The sequence below is a fragment of the Pogona vitticeps genome, chromosome 1 (assembly GCF_051106095.1).
Source record: "Pogona vitticeps strain Pit_001003342236 chromosome 1, PviZW2.1, whole genome shotgun sequence".
Lineage (NCBI taxonomy): Eukaryota > Metazoa > Chordata > Lepidosauria > Squamata > Agamidae > Pogona > Pogona vitticeps.
In genome coordinates this window covers 11019982-11040329 of record NC_135783.1, presented here as the reverse complement: position 1 = coordinate 11040329, position 20348 = coordinate 11019982, and the positions used below count along the sequence as shown (strand labels likewise).

At 42.4% G+C, this 20348-nt stretch overlaps 1 protein-coding gene across 7 annotated transcripts in view; it reads left to right on the top strand.

The window, feature by feature from the left end:
• The window catches only part of CCDC85A (coiled-coil domain containing 85A), a 161261-nt gene that overhangs the window by 61136 nt on the left and 79777 nt on the right, over nt 1–20348 (top strand). Inside the window, exon 3 of one of the 7 annotated variants that reach the window (XM_072987110.2) lies at nt 916–968. The exons of 4 other annotated variants lie outside the window; for them this stretch is intronic. In XM_072987110.2, the coding sequence (XP_072843211.2) occupies nt 916–968 (53 nt within the window). Of the gene's footprint in view, nt 1–915; nt 1120–20348 lie in introns of those variants that run through there. 2 more of the 7 variants (XM_078382214.1, XM_078382216.1) reach the window with 2 other exon arrangements.

Sequence of the window (20348 nt, the reverse complement as noted above, 5' to 3'; positions counted from 1 at the left end):
AATATATCATACATATATTTGTACCTACGTTTTGGTGTGGATGTATGGGAGAGCTCCTGAAGCGACATGACATGACAACTTCATCATGGTGTGATAATAATGATAAAACAAAACAAAAGGAACTAGTACATCCACGTCCAGATTATAAATGAGAAACAATGTCTCAGGATGTAGAAAATAGAATCAAGTTCTTTATTCTGTATTTTAAAAATGGGTAGTTAAAAAGCTCTGGCTCAACGCATTTCAGCGGAGCCTTTCTTGGGAGCTAAGCATAACACAAAGCCACACATTAGATATTGAATCAGTCACATTTCTTTTGAAGGAAAGAAGGAAGACCCATCCAAAGGTTTTGACAGTAGTCCAGGTTAGCAACCACCAGGGCATAAACAAGGAGCTCCATAATCTCAAGAATCAGGAAGAGATAGATCAATGATTCCCAACCCTGGGTCCCCAGATGTTCTTGGACTAAAACCCCGAGAAGCCTTCACCACGAGCTGTACTGGCTAGGATTCCTGGGAATTGTAGTCCAAGGAGCCAAGGTTAGAAACCAGTGCCGTAGATCAGCGGTCTCCTACCTTGGGCCTCCAGATGTTCTTGGACTTCAACTCCCAGAAATCCTGGCTAGCAGAGGTGGTGGTGAAGGCTTCTGGGAGTTGTAGTCCAAGAACATCTGGAGGCCCAAGGTTGGGGACCACTGCCGTAAATGATAGCAAGAAGGAAATTACATACCTTGACATTCCTGTTCACAAATGAAAGACGAGACAGCCAATCGTTGACTGAAACATCAAGATCTGTGGCCTCCGTGTAACACAGAGAACTTGTTCACATGGAGGCCCCCATGTTCTACAGCTGGAAATCCGCCTCTGGACTCTTGTGGACAAGATCCTATTTAATCTTTTCTTGTTTTTTATACAGCAGAACCTTACACAGCTGCTCAACCCTGTTCGGGACTAACATCGAGAATGGAGGTAGGATACGGTTGAGCAAAAACGTGGTTTATTCTGCTCATCAAATGTGCATTATTGTTTATATCAACAATTTACATATCCTGAGTGTCTCATCTCTGTGACCTGTTGTGAACTGATTTCTTCAGGGTCGGACCTAACCCCGCCTCCTGCCCCCCCCCCATCAAGCTCATTGCAGACATGTTCTTAGTTACTGGGTTGTCAAAGCAACAGTGTGGTCTGTTTTAGCAAATGTACGTGGAGAAAAGTCAGTTCTGGCAGGACGGTGTACAGTTCATGGATGCCACCCCCCTTGTTCCTGATGGATGTTCCAGTGTTTTCAGCTGTCGAACAAAGTGGGTATGTTTCAACCAGAATCTGAAAAGCAATTTGCCACAGTTCAGAAAACAGATTGAGGCTTTCCGTCCATTAAAAAAAAAAGGATGATTCTTGACGATTATACCCCCTCCCCCTCCCAAACTCAGTAATCTTTTGGAAGCAGGAGGTTGTGAAGCTTCCTTGAATAATTTGTAAAATGCTGCAAGAGGAGAAAGAATTCAGGGCCAGAAGGTTAAACGCATCTTTGATTTACGGATAATCTCTCATCCAAATGATAATTTTGGGGCAAATGCTGCACTACCTCAGGATCTCATGAAGCGAGTATTCTCTAATGATGAGAAAGAGGATTTCTGGGAGAATAGCTGTTAGCTGAGTGGAAAAAAAGATACCTCTTAAGGTCCTGGGTTGGATTCTTGGTGTATGCCATTCAAAGAACTTTAGGCTGTGGAGTGAAGAAAGGTCTAAGTGTTTACAGAGCAGCTGTCAGTCGGAGTAGAGGAGGGATAAATGAAGATAGATTGGGTCAGAGCAAGACAGAAACAACTTACAAATAACACGTTATTTGCAATTAATTCACTTCCCAAACAACTGTGGATCAATGCGAGTGTAATTTAGAATAATATTCCTGGGCTTTTTGTGGTAACCAATAAAGTTACATTTGCAGTAACTAACTACTAAAATAATGACTGCATTTGCAATAACTAAAAGTAACTTGGAGTTACTTTTTAGTTACTGTTTAGTGTGGTGTTCCTAAATGGTGGAAGAGGATTATCAACCATTGGCTTGTGCTGGACTTTGTGTTCTGATATGAGCGTTGAGGTGATAACAAGGTAGATGGAAATGGTGTGTGTTTTCTCTCTCAGGTTTGTAGAATTCAGATTTTTCTTAAGAAACTGAAGACGCATCTGTTAGTTTGAAAAAATGGGAAAGTACAGTATCGTTTTTGAAACGCTGTAATTATAATCGTTAGTAACTGCTTTGGCTTGGCTTGGGAAGTATCATTATAAATAATTTCTAAGAATAACTCTCCAGTGTCTGATTTGGATCAGTTGTGAGATTTGAACTTTGTCACAATAGCGAAGAAAGATGTTCCTGCCTCCTAAACCTTTACCTTTCGGCTAGATAGTTGGTGGATCATGACGTATGTGGGACGGTGACTTCCATCACGAGCAAGCCATGGATTTGCTGAGGGTCCTCTTTAAAATTGATTGGAGTGCAACTCTCCATGTAGGTCTGTGGTGGGAAGATTTTTTTTTAAAAAAATCCACGCTTTTGATGAAATAGTTAGCGTGACCCATCAAGATTTCACTGGGGGGAAAAAAGAAGGAAATGGGGAGGGGGGGGGAGCCCTTACCTCAAGAATTTGAAGGTGGTTTTGTTTTATTTTTAATCTCAGGGGAGAAAATCTGCAGAGTGCAGAAGCTGAGGTCAGCTGAATAAAAGATTCTGTTCAATTTACCATGATAAAGTGTGGTTTCATGCATGAAATGGAAGGGTCGGGCTTAGCAGTTTGAAGATGCATCTTCGGCTGCATTGCGTGCAGGGGAGAAGAATTTAAGAGCAGGAAACATTTCGAGCACACTGGTTAGCTCAGAGAGGGGCAACGAGTGGCTTGGGAAGGAGATGTCCCGGCCCTCAAGACATTTTACCTGGTTTCTGGAAGCCCTTTGCGTATCTTAAAATAAAGATGTAGGATATGGGTCAGCATTTCAGATGTGGACAGCGGAGACCTGGATTCAGATCTCCACTGTGCCTTAAAGCATGGTGAGTCATTCCGGGCCAACTGTTATTTTTATGTTGAATCTATATCAGATAGTTTCTGTGAGAATCAAATAAAAGGGGAACCCTTTTTGTCTTGAAATCCTAGAAAAAGCCATGTGCTCCATAAGCAGGTTCATGTTCTATGGGCATTTTTATTCTACAGTGATGCCTCGCAAGACGAATGCCTCACACAACGAAAAACTCGCAAGACGAAAGTGTTTTACCATTTTTTTTGGTGACTGGCAAGACGAATTTTTCTATGGCCGTGCTTCACAAGATGATTTTTTCCTCTTTTTTTGGTTTGTTTAAAATTGCACAACTGTTAGTATCGCGCTTCGCAAGACGAAATTTTCACAATACAACACGACTTGTGGAACTAATTTCATCTTGCGAGGCATCACTGTATTCCACATTCCCAGCTTTCAAGAAACTCACAGTTATGCTTCCGTGGAAATGTCTGTGTGAGGGAGATGTTTATGCTGTACAAGAACCTGAGGGCCAAACCAAGTAGTACAGTTAACATGTCATTAGAAACAGAATGGCCTGAAGTGATAAAAGACCTTTGAATATATTAGCTAGCGAGCTAGCCTTACTCCTCATTTTGCAAATTAGCTCGCTTTTGGTTTTTCATTGGTCACAGAGAGACAAACAGCGACTCTACAAATCTGATTTTGCTTTACCTGCCTGAAAGGAAAACAGTAGTGGGAAATACACATTTTTCTTAACATATTTTTGATTCTGTTACAGTCCCTTTTGTGCGTGTGTGTAATGCTCTAGGTAATCCTGATATAATTCTATGTCAGAACAATCTCTTTCTCTAAAGAGAAAGTTTGGTTTGTCAGAGAATGTGTCTTCCTGAAAGAATTACTTTGATAACATTTCTTCTCCCCAGGAAACTCTGGGGCTTTTAAATAGTATTTTTATGTGAAAGCTTGTGACTCTGTTATGGATATAGAGAACGTATAGATGTTTTTGAATGGCATCTCTGTGAATCTCAAACAGCTTTGGCAACGGTGAAGGATGATGGAAGTTGTAGTCAAACTATATCTGGGTATTAAGATATTAACCATTTCTGCTGCACCAGACTGCTCATTTCCTAAGCAGGCTTTAAGGTAGGATAATGGAGAAGAAGTGGTTAAATTAGCACTTGGAAAAGTTTGGAAAAGTTACTTTTTGGATCACAGCTCTGGAGTGGGGCACCCCTTGGTCATGGTTTTTGTGCTATCCTTGTCTGATCCGGAGGAAGAGATCTTTGGCCTTCCAGACAGAGCTTGGAGAAGTAATCACTCTGTTGCAGTGTTTTGAATTTCTGGTTGCTTGTTGTTGTTGTTGTTGTTGTTGTTGCTGCTACACAGTAGAAATACACAGAGGAAGATAGGCTACAAGTTCCCCAGAATCCAACCTTTTTCTCATTAACTGGCTCTTAAAGTCTCCCTAACTCACTCTGAGACAGTTGTAGGAGAAGGGATAAAAACATTTCTTACAGCTGCTTGAAATTAGATTTGTGCATGCTGCTTTCTTTACTGCACACATACTTAGCAACCAAAGTGAACAGATCAACAGCAAGCCAACGACTCCTACAAATCGAGGAGAGAGATGGAAGGGATGATTGGGTAGTGCTGGATAGATATAATTTATTTTATTTTATTTATTTGATTTATACCCCACCCATCTGGTATATTCTACCACTCTGGATGGCTGATATAAAATCAGCTCAGCCCAGAAAAACTTCTTCCAGTCACACAGAGACCTGCAGCACATCAGGTTGCAAATAAAACTCAAATGCACTTTCGAAATTACAGTTAAAAGTAAGAATTAAGTAAACCCATAACCTTTCTTGACTGGTGCTCCTGATATTGGTGGATGAATAGCTCACGCATGGCCAGGACATTTAGGAGCTGGAGTCTAATAAAATGTGGAAGTTGACATTCCTACCCATCTGTAATTCCAACCTACTAGGTGGAAGTCAAAATGATGCAAGATTATTCAGACTAAGTTTGGACGGTGCTTGCACTCCTTCCATTGTTGCCTGCTCTCTATTTCCAGAACATGTCTTTTACCACAATATTTCTAGTTATATCATGTATATGTGTCATGCAAATATATGACACATATACGTGTGTCAAATATATGTGTCATGCAAATATATTATTTCATTTCCGTGCCTCACATGTTTTCTTGTACCCGAATTGATGTTGGTGTAACGAATGCTCCATAAACCCAGGAATGATTGTTGATTCTCGTCGTTGATTTTCTTTCGTCGCCCCGTGATGTTTTTGCCATGTCTGCAGAAAGGTATTGAGCTGCTTTATTTCTGCTGCATTACAGGATCATGTCAGAAAGCTGATGGGCCTTCTGTGAAACTGTTGTTTGCTCACATGTCTATATCTGGATGTCTGAATTGCTGGAAACCACGATGTGTCGTCTTGATAAATGTTTCTTCTTCCTCATTCTTACCCTAGAAGAATAAACAGGAGTAGCAGGAGGAGGAGGAGAGCTTCAGAGGAGGACTGCAGGATGCTCTGTTGTCCTTGTTTGCCTCGGGAAGAACCTGAATGTCATTGTGCCTAGTAAAACAGAGCAGAACTTGGCAACTGAAACAAAGAGAAACAAGCGTAGAGTCGTGCTGTGTATAGAATACAGTGATACCTCACTAGACGATGATAATCCGTTCCACTGAAATCGCTGTTCAGTGAAATCATTGTCTAGCGAAAAGCATTTCCCCATTGGAATGCATTGAAACCTGTTTAATGCATTCCAATGGGGAAGAATTGTCGTTGTCTAGTAAAGACCGCCCATAGGAAAGCTGCTTTGCGAACCGCCGATCAGCTGTTTAAATCCCTGTCTTGCAAAGCTTAGGTCCTGAAAACACCTGTTTTGTGAGCGCGGAGGGAGCTGTCAAAATTGTCATGTAGCGAAAATTGGTTTGCGAAGCAGGGACCAAACATTGTCCAGCGAAATTCCCCCATAGAAATCACTGTTTTGCGAATCGCTATAGCGATTGCAAAAAGTCAATGTCTAGCGAAAAACTGTCATGCGGGTTAACTGTCTAGCGAGGCACCACTGTATAGAATAAAGCAGTGGCATCCGTCTAGCTGAGGGCGATAACTTGGAAAAGTTACTTAATTGACCACAGCTCCCCAAATCTGAAAAGTGATGTTTTTAAATTCTGCTTACATGATTGGTTTAGTGTCTTTATTCATGAAGCTCCTAGTTATGGGTGATAATTATTGATGAGACTTCTCCCTCATGCATCTGCAAAAAGTTATCAAGGGCCGGCTGTTTCCAGTCCTTCAGGAGTAGAGGACACACACACACGGGCACACTGCCCGTTATTTTATTTCATTACCCTGTTCTGTTCATTTAAATATTTATATTGTGCTCTGCTGAGAATATAAATAAACATAAATGTTGTTGATATAAAAACAAAAGGTAACTGGTGCATAATATTTTTTTTTGCTACTATGCAACAGTAAAAAAGACCACCACTTTATTATTAACAACAGCACTGGCAAACCACAAATTTGTTATTGTGCAGAAATTGTCTCTCTCTTCCCTGAAATCTTGCATATCATGTTAAAAATGTTATAGTTTTCAGTTGAGTTGACACAGGAGTTTTGACAACGTGCAAGGCAATTGTGTCAAATACAAGTTTTATGGCGTGCGCACACAACAATTTTGTTTTAATGTTTAAAGGTACCAAAATGGAAAACGGACACAAGAAGTCTTCTGATGAGTTAGTTAGTTAGTTAGTTAGTTAGTTAGTTAGTTAGTTAGTTAGTTAGTTAGTTAGTTAGTTAGTTAGTTAGTTAGTTAGTTAGTTAGTTAGTTAGTTTCTCCTTAAGGGCCAAAAGCAGGTTACATCATTTGAAGACAATATTTAAAGCCTAAAAAACTAAGTATACAGTAGTTAGTTAGTTACAGTGGACCCTCGACTTACAGATAGCTCGACTTACAGACTTTTCGAGTTACAGACTTCTCCGGCTGCAAAATTTAGGTTCGACTTGCAGCCGGAGAATCGACTTACAGACCAGGAATAAAACCAAAATGGAACAAAAATGGAACAAAAACGGCCAGTTACGGATTAATCGGTTTTCAATGCATTGTAGGTCAATGGAGACTCAACCTACAGACTTTTCGACCTGCAGCCACCGTTCCAATATGGATTAATTCCGTAAGTAGAGGGTCCACTGTAGTTAGGTAGTTTTTCCTTAAGGGCCAAAGGCAGCTTACATAATTAAAAAACAACATTTAAAACCCAGTTAAGCTTCTTAATTTTTTTTGTTCCTTAAGTGTGAGATTGAAATAAGTAGAGATTTGTGTCCCTGCTGCTCTGTGTGTGATGATCAGACACCAGTGTCCTATAGCCCTTTGATGATTCTTCCCCTTTTTCTTTCCAATTAAGCCATCTCTTGTAGCATCTCCTACTGGCCATATGGTGTAACTGCAAGGCTCATTGACCTGGACGGGGCTAATGGGGTTGAGGAGGAAGCCGAAAGTACCCCATTTTAAGCTCAGCAGAAGTTACTTGGAGGAATAAAGGCAGAGATGAAAAGGTGCTATTGACATTGTGCCGTGTCACTCCAAAAACTATTACAAGAGTGCTGAGAATGTTTCTTTAATAATGTGGCAAATGCAGTGGATTGTTAAGTATAAGCAGGGAGGAAGTGAGTGAGGCAGTTTTTCATGGCCTGGGCCTTCCTCGCAATACTGAGGATATGACAGTCAGAGCCATTAACTTCCCAGACTTGCTGAAGCTGACAATATTGACCTCCGTCTGCTTTTACTTCTGGAAAATTCCGGGGCTTTCGCATTCTGGAAAGTTCCATTTTATGCAGTCCCGTTGACATATTACAGCTTTGGCCCTTGAGCTACCGTTCCGATTGCAAGTCAAATCTGCAGTTCTTGAAATTATTTTAAAGGTTTGCCTGCCCCCTTAGGATCAAGATAAATCGATGTCATGGTTGCCCTGGCAAAATACAGTGGACCCTCGACTTACAGACGGCTCCACTTACAGACTTTACAAGTTACAGACTTCTCTGGCCACAAGATTTAGGTTCGACTTGCAGCCGGAGAATCGGCCTACAGACCTGAAAAAAAAATTGAACAAAAACGGAAGAAGAACGGCCAGTTACGGATTAATTGCTTTTCAATGCATTGTAGGTCAATGGAGCCTCGACCTACAGACTTTTCGACCTGCAGCCACCGTTCCAATACGGATTAATTCTGTAAGTAGAGGGTCCACTGTAGCTTCTGCTAAATGTATCCAGGTATTTACATACAGTGGGGTCTCTACTTAAGAACTTAATCCGTATTGGAAGGTGGTTCTCAAGTGGAAAAGTTCTTATGTAGAATCTGCATTTCCCATAGGAATGCATTGAAAACCATTTAATCCGTATCTGCTCTTTTCCGTCCATAGAAACTAATGGGAAGCTGCTATTCCGCCTTCTACCACTAGAGGGGGATTTTTTTCTTTTTTTCCCCTTAGGTCAGGGAGCAGTGTTAAAAGCACTTCTGACGAAGCTAATTTTGAAGCAATGGACTGAAAACCAATTAATCCGTTCTGGCTGTTTTTTTTATGTAGAGGTGCGTTCGTACATTGAAGCATTAGTTCCCATAGGAACTAATGCAAAGCTGGTTAATACGTACTCTACCACTAGGGGGAGAACTTTTTTTAACCTAAGATGACCTAAGGTTAAAAAAAGAGCAGGAAAGTTTTTTTTCCCTGTTCTTATCTGGATTTTTGTTCTCAAGTAGAAGCAAAATTTAGCAAATGGAGCTGTTCTTAAGTGGAATTGTTCTTAAGTAGGGACGTTCTTAAGTAGAGACCCCACTGTATTTGATTCCTTTTCCTCTTTCCCTTTTTAAGGTTGGCAGTGGCAGAATGGTACAATGGTTAGAATATTGGACTGGGACATGGGAGATCCAAATTTCAGTCCCGCTCTGAGAGAGAAGGCATATGAGTAACCCTGTGCCAGTCACACTCTGTCAGTGTGAGCTACCTATCAGGGATGTAGATAAAGAGAGGAGGGTGAGAGTATGTATTTCCTCCCCAAGATTGGACTCATAGATGACAATCAAATACATATGTGCACCATTCCTGCCATCACATACCGCTTTTCTGTGGTAGGCTAAGATGGCAAACCCCATTGCTAGGAAAAGTTACTCTTTTGGGGTTTCAGAACCCCCCAGCCAGCAGATTTCTTGTCTCCCTGTTCCCTTTTTCTTGGGAAACAGCGTAACCTGCATCAGCTGCTCCTTGCTAGATAGCGCTCGTGTGATACATATGTCACAAACCTCCCCTGGATATTCTACCACACGGAGGAAGGCATTGTGACCCATTTGTGTGATTTAACCCAGTCTTTTGGAACATTGTTTTCCCCATATGCTCCCGCTGAAAGACACATAGTGATGCATCATAGCTTTTGTTCATGGTACCCATGAGAAGACTGTAGCCGAAAATATGTATAAACACTTCCTACTGTTTCTCCCCATTTGATGCAACTTACTGACTCTTTATAGTTGTTGGATAGCTCAGTGATTTAGGTGTCTGATAGTGCTGCTCCTGTCCTCTGAAGATGCCGGCCGCAGAGAGACTGGCGAAACGTCAGGAAGAACAACCTTCAGAACACGGCCAAAGAGCCCGAAAAACCCACAACAACCATTAGATCCAGGCCATGAAAGCCTTTGTGAATACAATACTGCATGTATCAGTTTCTCTCAGAATACAGGTGTAAAAGGCAGAAGCAAACACATACAGTGGTGCCTCGCAAGACAAATGCCTCGCAGGACAAAAAAACTCGCAAGACAGATGACTCGCAAGACAAATGTTCTGATGGCTGTGCTTCGAAAGACGAATGTTTTCCATTTTTTTTGTTCCTGCCTCATGTTTGCTGATTCTTAAATGTTTTTCTATGATGTTTAAAAAGTTAAAAGTTTTTTGATTGAAATTTTTAAAATCACCTGCACAATATGTATGGCTTTAAAGAGCACTTAATAAACCCTTTGTAAACCAAATTTGACTTTCTTATGACTTTTTTTGCCCATAGGAATGCATTCATTAGATTTCAATGCACCCCTATGGGAAAACACGTTTCACAAGACAAATTTTTCGCAAGACAACATTAACTGCGGAACGAATTAAATTCGTCTTGTGAGGCACCACTGTATGTATAAAATACTATGATGTGAGGCAGGCTATTCAAGAGGGAAAAGTAAAAGTGAAATTTTGGTGTGGTAAGGACAATATTGCTGACCTATTTACAAAACCACTTCCGGAAGAAAAACCATGTAGTTTTGTCAAGTAGAACGGGAATGTTCAGAACTTAAATTTAGGAGGGGTGTCAAGATTATTTGTAATGGAGCAGGTCACTGTATTGTAAATTAAAGTCTTGAACATATGAAATGTACTCATGTAAGTAAAATATGTAAGGAAGACTGTATGTAAGGTGCAAGCATACACCTGTTGCTGTTAACAGGCAGAGTTCGAGGTTTGAGTTGCAGGTGTTGCTGATTACAGATTATTTTTATTTTACTAGATTTCTACCCTGCCCATCTAGACCAAGGTCTACTCTGGGCAGCACAGAGGCTTTTTCTCTGTATAAAGATAGCTCGGTGAGAACATTACTTTACTGCTCTGGTATAGGAGCAGTCATACTGTTGTGTTATACTGGGTTGTGAGTAACCAGTTACTATATATGGATGTGCTGTTATGTTATGTTATGCTGTACAGTGGTGGCTCGCATAGCGATCGCTCCATATAGCGATGAAATCGCTTTGCGATGGACTTTTTGCCATTGCAAGAATGATCACTTTGCGACGGTCCCTATGGGGAAAATTCGCTTTGCGATGATCGCAGGGAAGCGATCATCGCAAAGCCCCCATTTTCGGCCAGCTGATCGGCGGTTTCAAAATGGCAGCTGGGTAAATAAAATGGCCGCCCGCTGTTTTGCCTCACTTTAGAGGCACGAAAAATGGCCGCCCCATGGAGGATCTTCGCTTTAAGGTTAGTTTTAAGCCCATAGGAACATGTTGAAGAGGTTTCACTGCGTTTTTATGGGCTTTTTAAAATCGCTTAGTGATGAAATCGCTTAGCAGCGATTTTTGCTGCACAGATTAAGATCGCTAAGCGAGGCACCACTGTATATGGACAAGCTTTCTAAACTAAGTTTGGCCTGTCTTAAGCTTTTCATCCAAAGTTAAAGGAAGAGCACTGGCTTCTGTTAAGTTTCCACCAGTTCTCTTCAGGGAGCCATATGCTTTCTTGAATGAGCTTAAAATATTTATGCTAGTACATGTTTAGGTACAAACATTCAAAGTACAGTGGTGCCTCGCAAGACGAATGTAATTCATTCCGCGAAAAGCAGCTTCCCATAGGAATGCATTGCAATGCATTCCTATGGGAACCTCGCAGGACGAATGAAATTTTTTCGTCTTGTGAGGCATCGGTCTCTTTAAAAAAATTATCTTGTGAAGCATGGCCATAGAAGAAGCCGTCTTGTGAGGCACCATAGCGATTGGGGAAAAAAAACCCATTTGTCTTGCGGTTTTTTCGTCCGGCGAGGCGTTCGTCTTGTGAGGCACCACTGTATAGCAGATATACTCTCGACAAAGTATTCATGTCATGTGCTTTTGATGGGGATCGTTGTTACGGACAGGTGAGGGCAGGGCTGTTTGCTACAATTGTTTCTAGCTCTGTGGCTGTATTTCCTCTTGGGGCCACGGCTCACTTTTGGACTGTTAAGGCATTTCTTCTCTGCCACTGTTTTAACCTATACTTGTCAATGGCAAGTTTTCAAGTTAAAACCAACCTGTGGTGTGGACATTGCAGGGATGTTTTTCATACCTGGCGAGTATATTTTGCCTTCTCTGGTTGAAAGAAAGCCATGTGATTAGAGATATTGTAAAGGTCTTAAATTAGCTTTGTTGGGTCAGTAATTCCCACCCTGTGATTTGCACTTAAGTAGGTGGGATTTTAAATCAGCCCAATGTAGCGCATCCAATTTAGTCAGCACTGTGAGTTAGTTTAAAACTCTGGGGAGGGGGCAGTTGTATTTTCTGAGGGTTCTCTAAAAATTGCTCATCACTGGTAAGCCATTTTTGAGTGATGGCATGCTGAGCAGCATTCACCCGTTGCTGTGCCTGCTGTCTAGTCTTCTAGCTATCTACGAATCCAAACACAAGTTTGTTTGACCTTGGCTAAAGAATGGGAAAAAAACATGTTCAGATTTCAAAGAGCCTTGGGTTGAATTTGGCATTAGCTATAGGGAGACGTGGTGGCGCTGCGGGTTAAACCGCAGAAGCCTCTGTGCTGCAAGGTCAGAAGACCAGCCGTCGTAAGATCGAATCCACGTGACGGAGTCACTTCTCCCAGGTCCTGCCAACCTAGCAGTTCGAAAGCATGTAAAAATATGAGTAGAGAAATAGGTACCACCACGGTGGGAAGGTAACGGCGTTCCGTGTCTAGTCACTCTGGCCACGTGACCACGGGACTTGTCTACGGACAAACGCTGGCTTTACGGCTTGGAGACGGGGATGAGCACCGCGCCCTAAAGTCGGACACGACTGGACTCAGTGTCAAGGAGAACCTTTACTGTACTTATAAGGAGAGGCTCACAGTCCTTTTTCGTCCTGACGTCAACAAACCTGAAGAGTCTAACCTTTTGCTGATTTCACTGTGGTGCGAATAAGGAAGGGGAGCAGTTCCACCCCACTTCCCTTTGTCAGTGAGTATTTCAGAAAGTAATATTGGTGTCTGCTCTTCTTCAGGTGTAAATGTTTAATAAGGGTACAAAATAAATCTGGGCACCATGTTCGGCTGTCTGCTGAGAGACATCATTGTCTTGGACACCTCTGAGGACTATAGCGCGATAAGCCTGCTTGATGCCATGTGGTGGGTCCTTTCATCTCTTTTGTTGGGGTGAAAGGGATTATTAAAGAAAAGGACTATGTGTTCCACAAGCAGGGTTTCGATATGCTGCTTGGAAGGCGCTTAGCTTTGAGCAGAAAGGATGTTTTGTTCCTCCCTGGTTCTGTTCTGTTTCTGCGTTAACTCTAAGGTGTGGGAATGTGAAGCAAGTCTTTGGCATCTTCCGCTTATCTGCTGGATAATGTTTCTTTCCTTGGCAAAGTGGTAGAGAGGGTGGTGGCTGACCAGCTTCTGGCCCTTCTGGATAAAACCACTGCCCTGGATCCTTGGATAAACTCAGATTATAACAAACACTATGCAAATACTATAGGTAACATGATCACTGGCTCTGTCTAGTGGCCAGTTGTGGTGATTTCCTTATTAAAATAGATATTTTGGAGATTTTTCTTTTAATATTTTTAGACCATGGACAAGTGAAACGGTGGATAATGATTCCACGGATAAGGGGGTCCTACTGTAGTTGCCTTTTGCTATTCAAGAACAGAATCCAGCCTTTCACAATGCTTCTGTGGCATTCTTCTATGTTGAAGATGGGAACGTCGCAATAACCCGGATAGCAGCAGTGATACTGGAGCATATCAACAATTTGCTACTGTCATAAATGCCACTGGTGTTTCTAAGCAGGTCGTAACTCTCCCTGTTTTTGTCCCGGCTTCTGTTTATCTTGGGCCTACAGCGCATCACCTATGTCTCAGACCTCTGTGCCTTTGGAGACTGCAATTGTGATTAATAGACGGTAAAGCCTGTATGAGAACAATGTTTTATTTCTCTCATAAGAATAATTGCTGACATTACAGCAACCGTGAAGAATTAAATTGTGTTTCTCTGCCAGAGAATTTCCGTGTGATGTTCTCAAGATCTCTAGTTGGAGGAAGGGTTGGAACAAAGTTAATATGTGGCCGTCTGTGGCATAGTTAAGCGAGGGACATACCAAGAAGTATTCCCAGTTGTTGTACTGTGGATTTGTGCAGATCTCGAGGAATATTTCTGTGAACTCTAGGCCCCTACAGACCAGCCAACAAAACTGGTGTATTGCCACTTCTGAAAGCTTATTCATCCACCTTGTAAACAAGTTGAAGGGCCCTTTCAAACTTTGGCTTCCAAAACTGTAACGTAGAGAAACTCATTAAAATTGTGTTCTTGTTGAGAAGACCTAGTTCAAGTACTGGCAGGCTGTTCTCTGAGAATGTTTGGGGGCTTGTTGTTGTCAAAACGCCCGTATTTTGCGCAACACTTTATGCATTTTGTGTAAAACACAATTTTGAACAACACACAAGGCTTGTAAAACATAAACATTTTGCACGACAATTTTGTAATATCTTCTCTCTCATTTTTTGCAGAAATGTGCCAGAAGTAGGGAGAAAATTGCACAAAACTGTCATAATCTCCCCCAGTATTAGCAAAGTTTCAGAATATGGGAATAATTAAAAGATTCATATCCCTATCAGTGGGCTACTATAAATGGAATATGTGTGGCCTTGGGCAGGTGACACAGTCTCAAAGGGCCTCCAGAAGAAGGAAGTGGTGAATTAGTTCCGTATATAACTAGGAAACCCTAGAAAGGGTTGGGATTGGCGTTCCATGATTATAATTCTTCTTATTAAAAATGCACTATGTCAAATCCCAGAAATCTATGCAGTATACCACTCAGTTCCATTTCTTCTTAGAACTTTAAAGCTGGAAGGGATTCTAAGGATTATCAAGTCCAGCCCCTCTCAAGAAGGCCCAGGTGGGGAATTGAATTTCTGGCTGTGTAGCCCCCCCCCCCCCCGTACTCTGCATGTCTCAGTGACCATCATTTTAGTTGCAAATGATTATTCTGATTTTTTTTTTTTAAACCACACAAATGCAAGCACGTTAAAAGTAGCTACAGCAGCTGAAAGAGGAGTCCTGAAAAAGCCCATTGAAAGAGATTGCGTGGGAAGTAGATTCTAGGTCACCAGTGAACTTCGCTTCCGAAAAGTTAAATTTAGAAACTCATTAAAATAGTGTCCTTGCGGAGTAGACACAGTTAAAGCATCGGCAGGCTGTTCTCTGGGAGGGTGGGTAGAGTTTTGTTGACATGGCAGAGGACAAAATCAAAGATCTCAGTGGAAGCCTCAGGGCAAGGTCCCAACGATTTCAAAGGTATTTGTGTACATTGGGCTGTCTTTTCCATTCAGCGGATTCTAATTTGCCTCCCAAGGTGGTAACAGTTTATATTTAGATGATGAAACAATAGTTTTGTGGTTGACCTACAGTGATGGGAGAAGTATTGGATAATGCTTGATACCATGTAGGAGGTGTTTTGTTTTTTGTTTTTAAATAAAAAGGAATATCCTTAAAAAGTGTGCAAATTCTTTTCCAGGCTGTATTGCATGAGTTAAAAACTTGGGCTACAGGACCCAGAATCTCCCAGCCAAAATGGCAACCAGGTTCTGTGTGTGACCAGTAGCTATTACAGAAGCTTGAAATGACACTGGAGAGATACAAAGAATACACCCTTTCTCTCTCAAGAAATTGGGATCCATTACAAGTCGTCGTGGCGCTGCGGGTTAAACCACAGAAGCCTCTGTGCTGCAGGGTCAGAAGACCAGCAGTTGTAAGATCGAATCCACGTGGCGGAGTGAGCTCCTGTCGCTTGTCCCAGCTCCTGCCAAACTAGCAGTTTGAAAGCATGTAAATGCAAGTAGATCAATAGGTACCACCATGGCATGAAGGTAACGGCGTTCCGTGTCTAGTCGTGCTGGCCACGTGACCACGGAAACTGACTTCGGACAAACGCTGGGTCTATGGCTTGGAAACAGGGATGAGCACCGCGCCCTAGAGTCAGACACGACTGGACTAAATGTCAAGGGGAACCTTTACCTTTACCTGTACAAGCCCCATAAACTTTCCATTCTGGAAGTTCTGCCTGAAAGACTATAGAAAGCTAAATGTGGCTCACCTGGGGGAAAGGCCTAAGCTAGAAAACTTTGTGGTCTGGCTAGGCCTAGCTCTGCCTGGCTTCCTTTGCAGAAAGGAAGCTTTCCCACTGCTAGCTTGAAACAAGTGAGATTCTGGAAAATGCAAAGCAAACGTGTAGGCATAATTTTAAAAAGTGAAAACATTTGAACATAGTGCTTTTCTATATTGATACGTATATGCCAGTACAAATTTACACACACACACACACACACACGCACACACACTTGAAGAAACAGAAAAAAATGGAGAGAGAAAGAAATCATATGTTGCAATTTATATAACCTGTGGTTCAGAATAGAAAATTAAGGATTGTTCATTAAAAAAACCCTAATTATTTCATGAAAAGTCACAAACATCTGTTCTTTCATTTTGCTTTAATTAATTGTTCACACGTTGTTCTTTTTAGTTGAATGGATTGATATGTCCATTTGATTTTTATATTGTTATGTTTATGTGATTATTGTTTAATGTGTTATTGCGGTTTATTTTGTTGTGAACCGCCCAGAGTGGTCTTAGCAACCAGATGAAGAAGAAGACAGAATTAGTGCTAACAGAAAATGTCGACTCTGCCAAGAAAAAGATGAAATGGTGTCACATCTCATCTGTGAATGTCCAAAAATTGTACAAACAATTCTGGATGAAACCAACACCCTGGATCCGTTTCAGTCTGGTTTCTGGCTACGCCATGGCATGGAATCGGCATTGGTCACTCTGTTGGATGACCTGTTGAGGGCAGCCAACAGGCAAAACATCTCTTTTAGTCCTCCTTGATATCTCAGCCATCGTCAATACAGTCGACCATAGTATCCTTCTGGGGAGGTTCTCCAAGTTGGGAATCGGTGGTCTGGCATTAGCTTGGCTCGGATCCTTCTTGGAGGATGGTCCTCAGAGAGTACAGCTTGGGCAGAGTGTATTGGCCCCGTGGAGTTTCAATTGTGGGGTTCTGCAGGGCTTGATTATCTCCCCAATGCTGTTTAATATCTACATGAGGCTGTTGGGTGGGGTCATCAGGGGGTGTGGGACTTTGTGCCATCAGTACGCTGATGACTCCCAGCTCTACATCTCCTTTTCTCCAGCAACAGTGGATGCCGTTCTGTCCCTTCAGCGCTGCCTGGAAGTTGTACTGCAATGGATGCAGGAGAATAGACTGAGGCTGAACGCGGACAAGATGGAGGTCTTGAGGGTCGGCAGCCTTGACATTAGTGGTTTGGGAAACTCCCTCACTTTTGGGAGGGGTGACTATCACTGCGAAGAGTGAGGTTCACAGCTTGGGGGTTCATCTGGATCTGGTGCTCAACATGGAAACCCAGGTAGCATCTGTGATCTGCTCCGCCTATTACAGTCTCTGGTGGATTGCCCAGCTGTGTCACTATCTTGAAGTTGGGGAGCTCACCACTCTGTTTCATGTGCTTGTAGTCTCAAGATTAGACCACTGTAATGTGCTCTATGTGGGGCTCCCTTTGAGATTGATGCGGAAGCTTCAAATGGTGCAGAATGCGGTGGCCAGACTTTTCACTGGGAAAATATCAGCATATTTTCCCCACTCTGGCTACCCTGCATTGGCTGCCTGTTCGTTTCCCCATTGATTTCAAAGTATTAATGATGACATATAAAGCCCTAAATGGTTTAGGACCTCGATATCTGGCAGAACGCCTCCTCCCACCTAGATCTACCCAAATTACTCATTCTATCCAGGAAGGGCAGCTGAGGGGCCTAATGCGAGGGAGGCCCGGATAGAAAGAACAAGAAACCGGGCCTTGTCGGCAGTGGCCACTCACCTCTGAAACAGTCTGCTTGCAGAGATCTGCCTGGCTCCCTTGCTGGGCGTTTTTAAGAGCAAATTTAAGACCCGTCTCTTTAGGCAGGCTTTTCCTCCTGTATGTATTCCTCCTGTCACCACCTAATTACTTTTGCCATCTTGAATTATATTATTATAGTTTTCTTTACTTTATTATATTGTTTTTACTTTTATGAATTATTGTTAGCCACCCAGAATAGACTTTGGTCTAGATGGGCGGGGTATAAATTGAATAAATAAATAATACCAGTCAGTGTTTTTATAATTTTGACTGTGTCTGGAGTTTCTGAATAATAATAATACAGTGGTGCCTCACACAGCGAGGTTAATCCGTTCCGGTTTAACCCTCGCTGTGTGAAACATTGCTCAACGGAAAGTAAAAAGCCACTGGAACACATTAAACAGCGTTTAATGCTTTCCAATTCGGCCGAATACTCACCATTGTGCGATGTTCCTGGATGGCCGGCAGCCATTTTTGCGCCCTCCCCTCGCTGAACGAGGGCACAAAAATGCTGCGTGCGGCCATTTTGGGGCGCGTGGCGTCCATTTTGGACCCGACAAACAGCTGATCGGCGGGTCGCAAAGTGAAGGTCGGTAAGCGAACCGCTTACCGCCCTTCGCTCTGTGATTTTCCCCCTATCTAGGTGCCGTTTTGCGATCGCATTTGCGATCACAAAAACGGCACTGTTGCGCGGATTCGTCGCTCTACGGAGCGACCGTTGCGGAGGCACCACTGTAATATTTTTAGATTTGGTTAATGAAAGTGTATGGTTGAGAAAGAGCTTCTTGTGCACTTTGATAAAGCTGGAATTTTGAGACTCTGTTAATACAGGGGAACATTGGGAGGGAAATCAAAAGCACATCCGGCTTTTTGCAGTGCATGTTGGATCCTCCCCCCCATGCATGAAACAGGGTTGTCTTCAGGGAGATTATTGATTGGCCTTGTAAACTTTTCGCATCCTCTCTCCAGCTGCTGATGCAAGTTTAAATCCAAATTGGGATACATGATAGTTAGCCACCACAGTCCGTGCTTTCGTTTTAGCTTGGTGTCTTAAAGAACATTGCATTGTAGTTTGAAAGATTTGCTTTGCCATCTCAACCATTGCAGAATGCTGTCTTATTTGCCCTGTTCTGGATGTCATCCAGCTTGTTGGTATACTACTTAAATTGTGGTGCCCGGAACTAGACATAGTATACCAGTTGAGGTTTGCTCAAAGCAAAATAGAGTAGTGTATTGATCTGGCCACTGCAGCTCTGTTGATACAACCTATCAATTGTGTTTCCTTTCTTTTTTTTCTTTTTTCTTCTCTCTCTCTCTCTCTCTCTCTCTCTCGTTGTTGCTCCACCACACTTTTCACTCTATGTGCTTTGCATTAGACTTGCATTAAGCCCATGTTTACCTTACAGTGACCAATCACAAAAAAACCTCCATTAAATGCGAGCTGCAGAAGGGCAGAACACCATGTAACAAACAGATCATTTTCACCACTTGAGGGAGCAAGTCTTCTAAACACATGCTAAACATATTATCTAGTTTGATGCTCAGGCAAAGTCCCAGACTAAACAGGATATCTTACCAGTGGCTGTTCTAGGTGAACACAGTTAATCCAGATGCTGGGAATATTTCATCACAAGGAATATAATCAAGCTGCAGGTCTGATAATTTGCCGTATGAGACACTTTCACAGAAAGCTGAGGATTCCTAATTCTAACCCTGCTGGCGTTTGCTTGTAGGCAGGTCCTCATGTGAAGGAGGGTCCCGATTCAGAGAATCCAGAGCTCCTGGAAGCTGAGCCTGCTATGTCAGTGCATGCACTAGCCTATCGGTGTGACAGTGGTGGTGCGGCAGCAGTAGCACAACTGCAGAAGGTAACTACCCCCCAGCATGAACCGAAAACTGAACTGGTTCACGGTTCAATTTTCTGGTTGCTTCGCGATGGTTCATGGTTTGTGGCCAACGAACCATCACGAACCACCATTTCCCAAGTTTGTGCCCCTTTCAAGTAAAGTCCTGTGTTTGGGAGGATAGCAAAAGCCTCATCCTTCTGAGGCCAGGGCATCTGCTGTTCTTCAGCAGCATTCAGTGAGGCTGAAGGCCACGTGTCTCTGTTTGCAATGCACTGCTGAGTGGTGGGTATTTTTGTCCTCTTCTCATTCCTGCTAAAATGGGCATTTTCACAATATGTATGGTAAACAGTAGCGGTGATATTTATGTTTCAGTGTTTTGAGTGGCTGTGACATTCAGAAGGTGGCTGGAATTAAGTTGGTACGTGGCAGCTTCGCCTTGGAGTTTAGAGCCAAAATTGCAGGCTTAAAGACATGCACGCTTGAAAGCTGAGCATTAAAGAGACCGGTTTATGCATTTCTGCTTCTCTCCAGATTGATTGCCCTCTTCATCTTAACAGGCATCACGATAACGCTTTTTGGCTTGAAACGTTTAACATGGAAATATTTCTTCTGCAACGTGTTTTTTTTTTTTTGTAAAATGCCAAATCTAGTTTATATTGAATTGGCAAACTTATCAGAAAGCGTATTGTCTTTGAGATAGCAAGTTGTCACTTCTGGATTCTTCTACTGAACAAAAGGCGATGTTTGTGTGACCTAAATGTTCAACTGAGATGGAGACAAAAAA